Raw genomic sequence first — 13861 nt, 5'->3', positions numbered from 1 at the left:
CTTAGATTACATGTAGAAGTTATGATGCAAACATATTTGTCAAGTATATTACAGTAAAATGTATTAACTAGTTAGTTGAGGACCGTGTTATTTTAATTACCAGCCTTTTTTTTTTATAAAATAATATCGTGCTCAAGTATTGCAAGTATATTTCAAAAAAATAAAAGATAAATTCATTACTTGATTTATATTTTTTTTATAAAAAAATATTTATAGGTAAAAAATTATTTTTTTTAAAACAACAATAATATATTAAATTCCTAACTTATTAAATATAAAATGATGGAATTGAACCTTCAAAACTATCTTAAAATTATGAGTTTGGAATAGTGCATCTATTTTCTAATAATCCGTAAAATTACGTGTGAAGATATGATGTAATATATTTTATTAAAAATTGATTGTGACTATTTGAGAGTATAATTATGATTATTTTTAAAAATATTTTTTATTTATAAATATATTTAAATAATATATTTTTTAAATTATTTCTGATATTAGTGCATCTAATTGATCTAAAAATATAAAAAAATATATTAATTTTAAGTAAAAAAAATAAAAAAAATATATTTTAAAAAAAATATTTTTAAAATATAAAAGAAAAATAGAAAAAACATGAACTCTTGATCAAGAATATCAAGGTAACATAATGATAATCTCCTTATTTTTTATTCTTGATAAATAAAGTGTTACTCTTGACAGAGAATGTCAAGGTAAAATAATGATAATCTCTTTATTTTTTATTCTTGCTAATAAAGTGTTTTTTAATTTAAAAATATATTAAAGTAATAGTTTTTTTACCCATCAATATTTTAAACCGCGTTCCCTACAAGCTAATTAAGTGCTACACTGCTGCTATCATTAATCATTACTGATTAAGCATATAAGGTCCAAAAGGTACAGTTCCGGTCTAATTAAAAAAAGTCTCTAGTGGTAGTTAAGTCTAGTGGTAGTTAAGTGGTAAGATGAAGGAGTTTATTTTTTTTGTGATCCCAGATTTGAGTTCTTAGTTGCTTATATGATGGCCACCAGAAATTTATATGGTCGTTAACTTCAGGATTTATAGGATTAGTCGTGGTGCACGCAAGCTGGTCCAGACACCTACGTTAATTTAAAAAAATAAAAGCCGACCATGAAGGTACAGTTCCGGTCTAATTAAAAAAAGCCGACCATAATGGCAAAGAACGACAACGTCTAGCTGGCCCCCGTCTTTTTGCAAGCACCAGAGCTCAAAGACAACTAGAACAGCACAGAGGGTGCATTTATTCAAGCTTGACCTGCGCTTTTCGAGGGATCAAAGTAAGATTAAGGATCATATAATATGATTGAATATTAAGAAAACTGTCTGCAAAACAGATCCATGAATCAGGAAATCAATCTTGCCTTGTTTTGGAAGGTTTACTGCGAATAATCTTGTCCTTCTTGGATACCCTTTTCCCTCTCACACACAGACAAGATAATAAAAAGGATAAAATCGAGTTCTTGGAATCAGAATGTAATTTTAGCCTAACAATGTCAGTATCTTCTCTTTAGTTTATTGCTCCGGCAGCTGTCCCCAATCTAGCCCACAGCGGGCGTTTCTTTTTGTCGTGGAGAGCTTCAGAGCCATGTTCTGGCCAGAGAAACCACGTAATGATAAACAAATTAGTAAAAGCTGCTAAATTCCACTGTGAACTCGTATATAAACACAAGGAAATCCTTAGAGTGAAGAGAGATTCAAGATGCGTTCTCTTTTCAGGTGGTCCAGCTTTTAGTCTCTTGGTTCTGGTGGTATCCGGTGACCAATCACCGTCCACAACACCATAGGCTTGATAGCTGCTGCTGCTGCAGCCTTATTGTACATGTACATCATTGTAATATTTGATTGGCATCTCACTACAGTACCGTATCAGAGTACGGTAATTTTTATTTTTAGAGATTTTCAATATATATATATATATATATATATATTAAAAGATATCATTTTAATATTTTTTATAAATAAAAAATAAAAAATTATTATTATTTTGAAATATTTTTTAACTAAAAATACTTTAAAAAAATATCATATGCTGTAATATTAAACACACTAATATAAATAAAGATATTTAAGATAAATTCCAGGGAGTGTAATTGAACAGGCAAGTTATAAATTTATTTTTTAAAAATTACTAGTTTAAATCTTAAAAATTTTAAAATTATTAAAAATATAAATAATTATTAATTTTAAAATTTATTAAATTACTTAAGATGCATATAAGTTATCTCGGACATCCATATTAATATAATAAAAATATTTAGAGCATACTATACTATGAATATCCTTCTATTTTTTTATTTTAAAAATATTAAAATTTATTATAAAATTATTGTAAAAGTAAATTTATTTTTATATTATATTTTTTAAATATATATATATATATATATATATATATATATATATATATATATATATATATATATATATATATATATTATCACATACGAGTGAAAATTTGAGGGGTAAATGGAGAAAAGCAAAGAAAAGAAGCAAAATAAAAGTCTGAATGATTGAAATCATAGATGGGGCCCATTCTAATAAGAGATTGAAACCAATTACCAATGCCAGAAGAAGAGCAGAGAGGGGAGCCATTCTGGGCCCCAAGTGTTCGCCACTTTATCGAAAAAGTCATCATTCTTGGGCATGATTTTCCGTCATCAATATGTTCGTTGAATAATTAAATACATTTTTTCTGGGTATGACGATGAAGGCATACCCTTACTGTATTAGTAAAAAGCTAGGTTTTCAAGGTTTGAAGATCTTCATAAAATGGGTTAATCAACGATGTGGTTCACACTTCTGCAAAATTTTGATCTTATATTATAGTATTAATATAATATAAGATGATGGTTCTTGCTCTGTACAATGCGCTCATGGTCGGCATGCTTAGTGGGGGGCACAACACAGCATATACGTGGACATTGAGGCTGATTTAATCATAAAAACACCAGACTTGTATTATATTAGCACCACTGTGTCGTGGAATTTAGTAAAGAATTGGCTGGCCATGACCTTGGAAAATGAACAAGTGGGTGTACGCCCATGTACAACTTGGCCTGCAATTTTGTGAGCGGGAGAGTATATTCGGGCTGGATGTTTCAAACCTGTGGGCACCAAGCTTCACGTGTGCAAACCAAATCCTGGCAGCAACCATAGTTATAAAACCGGCCGGTCATTGAATTTAAAGCTCGAGTCATATAGTCATATCTTAGATAGGTGAAATCGAGTTGACTAGGATTAGTTTAAAAGAATATTGTTTTAATATTTGTAAAAGAATTGAAATAATGTTATTTTCTTTTCTTTTAAAATATTTATTTAAAATCAAACTAGGTTTTACTCGGATTTTAACTTTGACAGGATTGATCAAGCTGTTTGACTTATCATATTAATCATGTATGATTGGATCAACTCGCACCTTATTGGATACAAAACCTGGTTTGAGTCGGGTCCTGGATTGGCAGGCTGTGCCGGTTTTAATAACAATATTCCAACTTTGCAGGGGTAACTATTGACCGAAGAAGATTGCTTCCAGTTTTTTCAATTTTTTGAACTGGCTAAGGTGAGCCAATCGTGATCCAAGATCTAAGACACCTAGCCCAACTGGGTTTGTGAGGTGAACCTGGGGTGACCCAACAGATAGAAACACCCCCCCTTGGGCTGTCAAGCCACTGTCAACCAGGGAAATCATAGTCTGACTTGTGCATTGATGACAAATTATTCTCGCTTGAATTTTAATAAATTATCTCTTATCTAGACTCCAACAAAATACATTGATGATATATATTTTTTTCTCTGGCCCATTTCTTTGGTAGAAGTTAGAACACAGACGATTTGAGCTGGTGAAGGACTTCAGTACTTCGGTGCTACGACATTACTTCTTTCGCAAAGGAGAACAAAATAATGGGTGGAATGAATCCACGGGCAAAAGCAATATTGTAAAAAGAAGTAGAAAACAAGTTTGTCCCACCATCTACAGGGGGTGTTTTATGACCACCGCTACACGTTTGCTTGCTCGTTTCAGTACCGTATGAATTAATCAAAGAAATACAGCAATTGTTCGATTAGCTAGCATGATGAAGATGTGTGCGCTGCCGCCAATAGATGAGCCATTGACTTTCCGACTACGCTTGTCCATTTTTATCAGACACTGCTAAGGTCACCAGTGACCGGACTGCATACATGAATACTGACCATCATCACATATCCACGCATTCTATACAAAGTTCTCTGAGTAAAAGGTCATGGTCAAAGGCGATCGACTGCATTTGCGGACATGATCACTTGTGTTCATATACTGCTAACAAAAACTATAATTCTTTCCATTCTAGTAGGAAAATCTCTTTGATTTGCCCCTGCTAACAGTCTAATTTCACAGCACATTCATCTCCGTTGCCGGTCTCTACAAATACGAATACTTAGTTGAATCATTAGCTATATATAGTATTCCTAAAATTGAAAATGAGAAAAAATCACTCTATGAACCAAGACCCTATTGAAATGATATGTATTTTGTTCCAGAAGCTGCAACGAGCATCTGGTATTTCTATTGATTAGATATAAGCATAATATCAAACACAAGCATGGGTGAACCATGAACTCCGGTGAATATTAGAAGCATTGCAAACAGGCATTTATCAAGAAGTCTAGCCCTTGCATGATTGACACTAAGTGGTGCCTCAGCTATCAGCCATTCACCTAACTAATCTTCAGTCACTGCCTCAGACCTTCAACAATGTAAGATGCATACAGATCCCTGGAAAAGAATACAAAAATCACAAGTAAGAATACTCTATTATACAAACCAGAAATCCATCATAGACTTTAAGTCTGACAAAAAACACGCCACAATTTTTTACAGAGGAAAGGAAATAACTCACATGGAATACTTGATGGCATCAATTGCAGAGCCAGCTGGCAAGAAGTCTTCAACATCAACTTTCTTGTTCTCATTCTTCTTATCTATTATTCATCATACGTAAAGGATATACAGTATTGCAATGGAGATGTTTTAAATGGATAATTAGCGTACGTTGTATGTAGTGGATTCAATAAGTTTTGACCGCTTATTCAATGGAGGAACTAATTATTCTTTCTGACTTGTGACTACAAGTAAACCAAATTATGAACTTGTATGAATATGGATACAGTCCTCGAAAAAGCGGCGAATTTCAGCCAGGCGATGCGGAGGAAGTTCCTTGATGTCCTTGTAATGGACGAACTCAGGGTCATCAGCACACACTGCAATGATTTTGTCATCCTTTTCACCCTGCAATGCAATTCTAGTTAGTGATCGATAATCCCTATCCAGCGCTCGATTCAGGTACAGATGAGGAGAAAAAATATGCAGTAAATTTTCTGTAATCAAATTTCTTGTACAATATCAGGGAGTAGGGAACAAAATTCCTTTGTTTTTTACATAACCAACTGCCAAGGCACCACTCAAAAACATGGCTGCATGTCTATACAGTGATGCCAGGATGATGCATAATATGAATTTAGTTTTGTATATGAGTTTCTGTTCAGACTCTAGAGATAGCCAGAGCAGCAGAATAATTTATAGACTGAAATGTTCTCTAGGTACAATATTCAATAATCTAATGCAATATGAGCAAAAGGTGGAATCATTCGGCGGCCCTTTCTTTTGTATCCCCAATGGCCCCAAAATCTGTTATAGTAAGAAGACAGAAGCAATTATGGGAAAAATTAAAAGTTGTACCTGATCAATCATGGGCATTAAACCAATTGCACGAGCACGAAGGAAAGAACCGGGTAGCACAGGCTCCTATGGCAAGGAATAATCAAACAACTTGTTAAAGCAGTTGAGCTTTGAAATTTAAGTCAATATTTTTTAATGGACAGATTTTTTTAAGGCCAAAAAGACACTACCTGCATCAGTACCAGAACATCCATAGGGTCACTGTCCTCACAAAGAGTTCGTGGGATGAAACCATAGTTGTGTGGGTAAACAACTGATGAGTAGAGAACACGATCAACCTGTTCTTAAGATGAGGAATAAGTTTTTTCTTCATGTAACATAACAGGGAGTAAAACCATACTTATGGCAAAGCAGTAGCACATGTTCGTCTTAATAAAGGACATAAAACAAAGGAAAACACGACACATGCCGAAACTGACTTTGCAGTATTAATTGCACTTAAAGAATTCACCATAAAGCAACCTAAGAGGTGAATCCCAGAATTTTAGACCCTTGCGGAAGACCTATAGTTACAGGTTCATCTTTCTCTCTGTGTTTTCTTTGTCTAACAGGACAACATCTTCACTGTACATAACATTATTCAGTTGGATTTCTAGTCTATTCCCCATTAGGCATGACATCATGCAGAATGGAAAGATGAAAGAGTAAAACCACATGGTTCTTGTTTTCCACTACCAATGTATTAACTATCCTACTTTCTGTCATGAACAACAAGGTTAAAAAAAACTCATCATCAGAGAGAATAAATTTAAAGTTACATTTCCTGATAAGGAAAAATACATAGATTAATTATCTTAAAGGGAAAAAAAATAACAGAAAAAATGAAGAACAAGATCATACCTTTATAAGGCCACTTGCCTTGTCAAGCTCATACTTAACCTTGCTGCCCTTGCTGATCTCAATCACCTGTCATGCAAATCAACTATAAGATCTAATTCAAAGTATCTTAATGTAACAAGAGCAATAAACTATAAGTCCAGACTTCATGGTCAAGAATCCTGTTTCGATTAGCATCAGGGGATAACATTCCATAAATGCAACTATATACCAATTTTCAGAATCATCTCATAAGGTATATATTTCTTGAATGTACTTCCTTATCCAATGCATCCATTGCCAAACATAGAGTCTCAAACCTCACTAATTCTCTTGAATGAAGATGAGAGTTACTCATGAAGATAAGAGATAAATGCATGCATTTTCCACGACCATGCAACAAAATGAGAGAAAAAGAACTTACACAATTGAAAACACTTGGAGCACCAGGTCCTGCATAAATTGAAACATATAGCATGATCAATGGAAAATGTAAGAAATGCAATAACACAATGGGACCATGCGAAGAGAGAAGTATCTGTATAAACATACTCTACTAATACAACTGTGGCATGTTAAGCAACGAGAGTTACCAATTTCCAAGTCATGCCAGGGATGCGCAGCAACAGATCTCCGGGACATTGAAGAAAGGATCCTTTCATTGAGAACAGGAGGCCATCCTGCACGTTTCCCGGTCACTTCCCCATCATTGTTAGCCATGTTTTCAGTGTTGCTGCGTAAAACAAAACACAACCATAATCATAACAAAACCATAATCATCCGCCATAAAACACAAATCATTTTGATTAGAAGGAGCTAGGGAAGACAAACAAAGGCATAAATACAATTACTCAATTAAGAAAAATAAAGTTTTCACAATGAATGAAAAAAATAAATAGACAGGTCAAACAAGATTCAGCAAGATGTTGACTAGGACAAATTGTACACACACATACATAACGAAGTTCAAATGATACGAATTCAAACACCAAATATTAAAGCAAACCCAGAAATCACAGGAGAGACGGAGCATTTTCTTTTTCAGAGGAAAAGAAAACCCTGGTACAAAATTTTTTTTCTTTTTTGCTCTATTTTTCAGCTACATAACTCTGAATCATGCAAAAAATCACAACAAATAAAGAAGCCACAAAACATACTAGTTTATAATCACCAGATGATTAAAGCAAATCTCTCGACCAAAAAAAATAAATCAAAATCAGTAAAAATGAACACAAACACAAAACAAAACCTCAGTCTACATGTGCAACAAAATCAAACAACGAACCAAGAAAAACGCAAAATATAGTTCTTGCAAACTCAAAAAGAAAACAAAAGAGAGAGAAAACACACACGCAAGACTAGAATGATCAAACAAAACCCTGAAACCACATGCAGCAGACGCTAAAATATAAATGCTAAAAAAAACCCATTTGAAAATCTAACAAATACCCTTTACTTTTTTAGCACAAAAAAATCCAGATTCCATCAAAAAAAGCATCAACAAAATAAAACCACCTATTCAAACCCAACTTGAAATAAAAGAAAAAAAATGGAATGTTTAAAACCATTAAAAGTGGAGAAAAGGATAGAGGCTTACAGAGAGATAGAAGAACTGACGTTCCACCCTGAAAAGCTTGAAATCAAGAGAGCATATAATACTGCGTACGTTAATGCGTGTGTATATATAAATGCAGAGAGAGAGAGAGAGAGAACTTGGCTTTATTGAAGGAAGGTGAAAGAAGACGCTACAGTAACTGTCACTTCCCTTTTTTCAACAGCCAGTCTACGGTGAATCTGGACCGTTCGATATTGCATTCTCGTACGCCTTATGGATCATGGGAGGTGTCAGTGCTTGGTTCTCTACTTCTTTTACTGCACTGGTTTATTTTTGTATTTTAAAAATATTTTTAAAAAAAATTATTTTTTTTATTAATTTTAAATTAATATATTTTTAGTATTTTTAAATTATTTTAATGTACTAATATTAAAAATAATTTTTAAAAAATAAAAAATATTATTAATATATATTTTAATACAAAAAATTATTTAAAAAATAATTACAATCAACCTTTCAAACAGGCTATTAATCTCCCTTGACTTGACACTAGCATTCTAACAAGAAGGGGAAGTGTGAATGTAATAATAAATGAGTAATTGAGCAGTTAATTAAATTAAATCACGGATTATAGGGCTAAACTCCCAATATTAATGCCACACGTAACATGATTGTCTTAAATGTAAAGATGTTTAGTATTATTAGCTTTAGCTAGGACGGTGTGATGTTAGAAAATCTTCCATAATTAAAACGCATCCCACGTGTCTTGAGATCGTTGGATGAGTTGATTTGATTGAGCTTAATTTTATCTCTTAAATTTTAAAAAATAATTAAAACGATTTAATTTTGATAAAACAAGAAATATTACATTTTTTTACTAAATTTATCTTGAATTGACAGGTCACCGTATTGAATATTATAGTATTATATAAAGTTTATTTATTTAGTTTTTTTAACTAAATATTTTTATTTTTTAAAATAAAATTAATATAGTTGAGCTTTAGTGACCGCTACTCTTAATAAGTATTTTTTTTTAAAATTAATTTTTTTTATTTTTATAAAAATATAATAATATTTTAATCATTAGAATAATATTTTATTGCTCTTCGAGTTTAGATTTAAATTTTTATTATTATTTTTTAAAATAATAAATGATGTTTTAGTTTTCATGAAATTTGATGATTTAAATTAGAAAAAAGGAATAAAATAATAAATATAATTTTTTTTTATCACGCAGTGAGTTATTCACTTTAAATTCAATAGTTTATACACGGTAAATATAAGACTTGAGTCCGCAATATGCTGTTAGTTTTTGTATGTATAAGTCCTAATTTGTAATAATGATAATAAAGAAAATAAAATCATACGTGGTGTCTTACGTAGTTGAGCTTGCCACGTCATATGTGGACTCTCCTTTATGTGTAATTTACTGAAGGGATATGCTCTCAGCTTGTGCTAGATTCCTCTTTCTCCTTCCGATAAAAAGAAAACTGTTCTCCACCTTTCTTTGAAGATTCTTCCCAAATTTTCTTTCTTAGATGTCTCTTTGTGGGTTTTATTTGTATGATTTGTAAATTTCATAATTATAATCTTCCAAGAGAAATTCTAGTAAAATATCATCTTATGTGCATATGTTGGCTGAGGATTGTAAGGCTATGGATAAATTTTTTTAATTTTTTTAAATTAATATTTTTTTGTGTAGAAAAAATTATATATATAAAAAATTTATGTGTAATTTCTTAAATTAAAAAAATATATTAAAAAATATGCCAAATCAAGATTGAATAGACCAAATTAATGTCAAGCTGAAATTCTAGCTGATTGGGTCAGGATAAATGGCTTGCGGGTATTTTGGGTAAATATTGTAATTATTTTTATTAATATAAATATTCTGATTAACTTGCATAAATTTTAATTAATTTTATTAATTTTAAAATTAATAATTATGTTAGTTTTTAATAACCAATAACTGAAAAAACTCAAACTTATAATTATTAAAAGATAAATTAAAAAGCAATTAATTTAGCTACTTTTCATATATTATAGTTTTTGAGCTACTTTTCATATTTAATATTATAGTTTTTGTTGTGGCTGTAGCTATAGCTATGACTAATGTTATAATTATAAAAAAAATATTAGTTTGTGAAATTAATTATATATATATAGTTTCCATTTGCATGTATAAAGCGATTGCATCAGTCAATTTTATCTTTCGTTGCTAGGGTTTTTTTAATGTATGATATTCTCACACTAGTTCAATCAAGACTGGACGCCTGTTTTTGGACTCGAAAATGTGGTAAGATTGGTGCTTCGCGCATTACAAAAACAAGAAAAGGGGCAATTTGCCAAAGTCAGTATCGATTCAGCCCCGAAAGTATCGAACTTCCATTGCTGCAAATAGCCAATCCTCGTCAACCCTCCACCCACACCAATGTGAATGTGTTCCTCCTCCTCGTCCTCATCCACCTTCATTGAGTGGCCACCACAACTCCATGAAAGGAAATGCACCCTGTGGAATTACAGTACTATTAATGTTGGCACTTGGAAACCAAGCTGGCAAATTCTACATGGAGCAAAACACTTTGGCTGGCTTATTTTGGTTTCTGCTACAATCCATCACTAGCATTCTAACAAGAAGGGGAAGTGTGAATGTAATAATAAATGAGTAATTGAGCAGTTAATTAAATTAAATCACGGATTATAGGGCTAAACTCCCAATATTAATGCCACACGTAGGTAGATAACATGATTGTCTTAAATGTAAAGATGTTTAGTATTATTAGCTTTAGCTAGGACGGTGTGATGTTAGAAAATCTTCCATAATTAAAACGCATCCCACGTGTCTTGAGATCGTTGGATGAGTTGATTTGATTGAGCTTAATTTTATCTCTTAAATTTTAAAAAATAATTAAAACGATTTAATTTTGATAAAACAAGAAATATTACATTTTTTTACTAAATTTATCTTGAATTGACAGGTCACCATATCGAATATTATAGCATTATATAACATTATCAAAGTTTAGATTTTTTTTTTATCCAGGTATTTTTATATTTTTTTAAAGAGTGAGATTAATTTTATTTAAATATTTTTTAATAAAAATATTTTTAAAAAATTAAATTATGTTTATATCTTTATAAAGATATAACAATACTTTAATTATAAAACAATACTTTATATCTTTAAAAATTAAATTATATTTATAATATCTTTATAAAGATATAACAATACTTTAATTATAAGAACAACATTTCATTGGTGTTCGAGTTTAGATTTGAATTTTTGTTGTTTTTTATGAGAAAATGATTAGTAATGTTTTGATTTTTATGAAATTTGATGATTTAAATTAGAGAAAAGAAATAAAATAATAAATATAATTTTTATTTATTTTTATCACGCACTGAATTATTCAATTTAAATTCAATAGTTTATACACAGTAAATATAAGACTTGAGTCCACAATATGCTGTTAGTTTTTGTATGTATAAGTCCTAATTTGTAATAATGATAATAAAGAAAATAAAATCATACGTGGTGTCTTACGTAGTTGAGCTTGCCACGTCATATGTGGACTCTCCTTTATGTGTAATTTACTGAAGGGATATGCTCTCATCTTGTGCTAGATTCCTCTTTCTCCTTCCGATAAAAAGAAAACTGTTCTCCACCTTTCTTTGAAGATTCTTCCCAAATTTTCTTTCTTAGATGTCTCTTTGTGGGTTTTATTTGTATGATTTGTAAATTTCATAATTATAATCTTCCAAGAGAAATTCTAGTAAAATATCATCTTATGTGCATATGTTGGCTGAGGATTGTAAGGCTATGGATAATTTTTTTTAATTTTTTTAAATTAATATTTTTTAATATTTTTGAATAGTTTTAATATACTTATATTAAAAATAATTTTTAAAAAATAAATTACTATATTTATGAGAAAAAAACTTTAAATTATAATAATTATTACAATTTTAAACATGTTTCTAACTTGACTTTTTATATCATCAAGAATGAGATTTGGATAATAAAAAATAATATTTTTTTGTGTAGAAAAAATTATATATATAAAAAATTTATGTGTAATTTCTTAAATTAAAAAAATATATTAAAAAATATGCCAAATCAAGATTGAATAGACCAAATTAATGTCAAGCTGAAATTCTAGCTGATTGGGTCAGGATAAATGGCTTGCGGGTATTTTGGGTAAATATTGTAATTATTTTTATTAATATAAATATTCTGATTAACTTGCATAAATTTTAATTAATTTTATTAATTTTAAAATTAATAATTATGTTAGTTTTTAATAACCAATAACTGAAAAAACTCAAACTTATAATTATTAAAAGATAAATTAAAAAGCAATTAATTTAGCTACTTTTCATATATTATAGTTTTTGAGCTACTTTTCATATTTAATATTATAGTTTTTGTTGTGGCTGTAGCTATAGCTATGACTAATGTTATAATTATAAAAAAAATATTAGTTTGTGAAATTAATTATATATATATAGTTTCCATTTGCATGTATAAAGCGATTGCATCAGTCAATTTTATCTTTCGTTGCTAGGGTTTTTTTAATGTATGATATTCTCACACTAGTTCAATCAAGACTGGACGCCTGTTTTTGGACTCGAAAATGTGGTAAGATTGGTGCTTCGCGCATTACAAAAACAAGAAAAGGGGCAATTTGCCAAAGTCAGTATCGATTCAGCCCCGAAAGTATCGAACTTCCATTGCTGCAAATAGCCAATCCTCGTCAACCCTCCACCCACACCAATGTGAATGTGTTCCTCCTCCTCCTCGTCCTCCCCACACCAATGTGAATGTGTTCCTCCTCCTCGTCCTCATCCACCTTCATTGAGTGGCCACCACAACTCCATGAAAGGAAATGCATCCTGTGGAATTACAGTACTATTAATGTTGGCACTTGGAAACCAAGCTGGCAAATTCTACATGGAGCAAAACACTTTGGCTGGCTTATTTTGGTTTCTGCTACAATCCATTTGGCCATTATGACTTGAAGATCACATTTGAACGGTCATCCCTTGTGAACAATGACCTGTGGATGGAATTCATTTACACACAAACATAGCCATCTTGCACTTGTTGAAAGGCCCTTGTAAGCTTCGCCATTGTGCGTTGACTGGTGGTTTGCGCATGCATTGGCTAGCTAGTTAGAGTGCAAGGACTCTGCCCTTGGATGGCATATATATGAACAATTACTTCTTATAGTTTAGTTACTTACAACAGGGTCCAGAAATTGGGTGCCTGTCATTGTCAATACTGTCTGCGAAGCATCTAATTTGGTTCAATGAATTTAAAGACTCTAGCAAATATGGGAGCACTGCTGCTGCGAAAGAGAAGGATGGGAGTCTCGGATTCTCCATTCTAGAGGAAAGGGAATATATCGCAGTCCCTTGAAAAATGATTGAGAATGTTCAGATTCATGACGATCTGGCATTTCCTTAGAAAGTTGGAATTTGAGACCCAAATTTTCCATGGTAATTAATCTTACGTTTTATATAACAAATGCCTCCTGATTTTGCAATTGAGTTTTGCTCAGTGACTGCTTGGCTAAGCCCTTGAAGCTGTGTTTCCAATTTTTGAAAAAATATTTAAAGGGTTGATGGTTGTTGTTTTTAAAAATATTTTTATTTTAAATTATATTAAAAAAATATTTTTATTTTTAAAAAATTATTTTTAATATTATTATATTATCATAATACATAATAATATAAAAATATATTATTTTAAAAT

The 13861-nt window shown here is 31.0% G+C and overlaps 1 protein-coding gene across 1 annotated transcript; it reads right to left on the bottom strand.

Annotated features, from left to right (window-relative positions):
* Nucleotides 1-4490: 4490 nt before the first annotated feature.
* LOC105126607 (soluble inorganic pyrophosphatase) lies at nucleotides 4491-8269 on the bottom strand. Its single transcript, XM_011027524.1, has 9 exons — nucleotides 8149-8269; nucleotides 7145-7284; nucleotides 6976-7004; nucleotides 6576-6641; nucleotides 5906-6013; nucleotides 5736-5801; nucleotides 5165-5285; nucleotides 4897-4978; nucleotides 4491-4772 (listed from the first exon to the last, which is right to left on the bottom strand). Exons 2-9 carry the CDS (start codon nucleotides 7269-7271, stop codon nucleotides 4730-4732), a joined length of 642 nt encoding a protein of 213 aa, XP_011025826.1. The 5' UTR covers nucleotides 7272-7284; nucleotides 8149-8269; the 3' UTR covers nucleotides 4491-4729.
* Nucleotides 8270-13861: the final 5592 nt, after the last annotated feature.

The sequence above is a fragment of the Populus euphratica genome, unplaced genomic scaffold (genome assembly GCF_000495115.2).
Source record: "Populus euphratica unplaced genomic scaffold, PopEup_1.0 scaffold41.1, whole genome shotgun sequence".
Classification (NCBI taxonomy): domain Eukaryota; kingdom Viridiplantae; phylum Streptophyta; class Magnoliopsida; order Malpighiales; family Salicaceae; genus Populus; species Populus euphratica.
The sequence above is the reverse complement of the archived record's forward strand: the minus strand, read 5'-3'. Positions and strand labels throughout refer to the sequence as shown.

Coding starts and splice junctions, on each gene's coding strand:
- LOC105126607 (XM_011027524.1), bottom strand. CDS start 7,271: ATGGCTAACAATGATGGGGAAGTGACCGGGAAACGTGCAGGATGGCCT. Junction 5,286..5,735: donor TAATGCCCATGATTGATCAG/GTACAACTTTTA, acceptor ATTGCATTGCAG/GGTGAAAAGGATGACAAAAT. Junction 4,979..5,164: donor TCGCCGCTTTTTCGAGGACT/GTATCCATATTC, acceptor GATGAATAATAG/ATAAGAAGAATGAGAACAAG.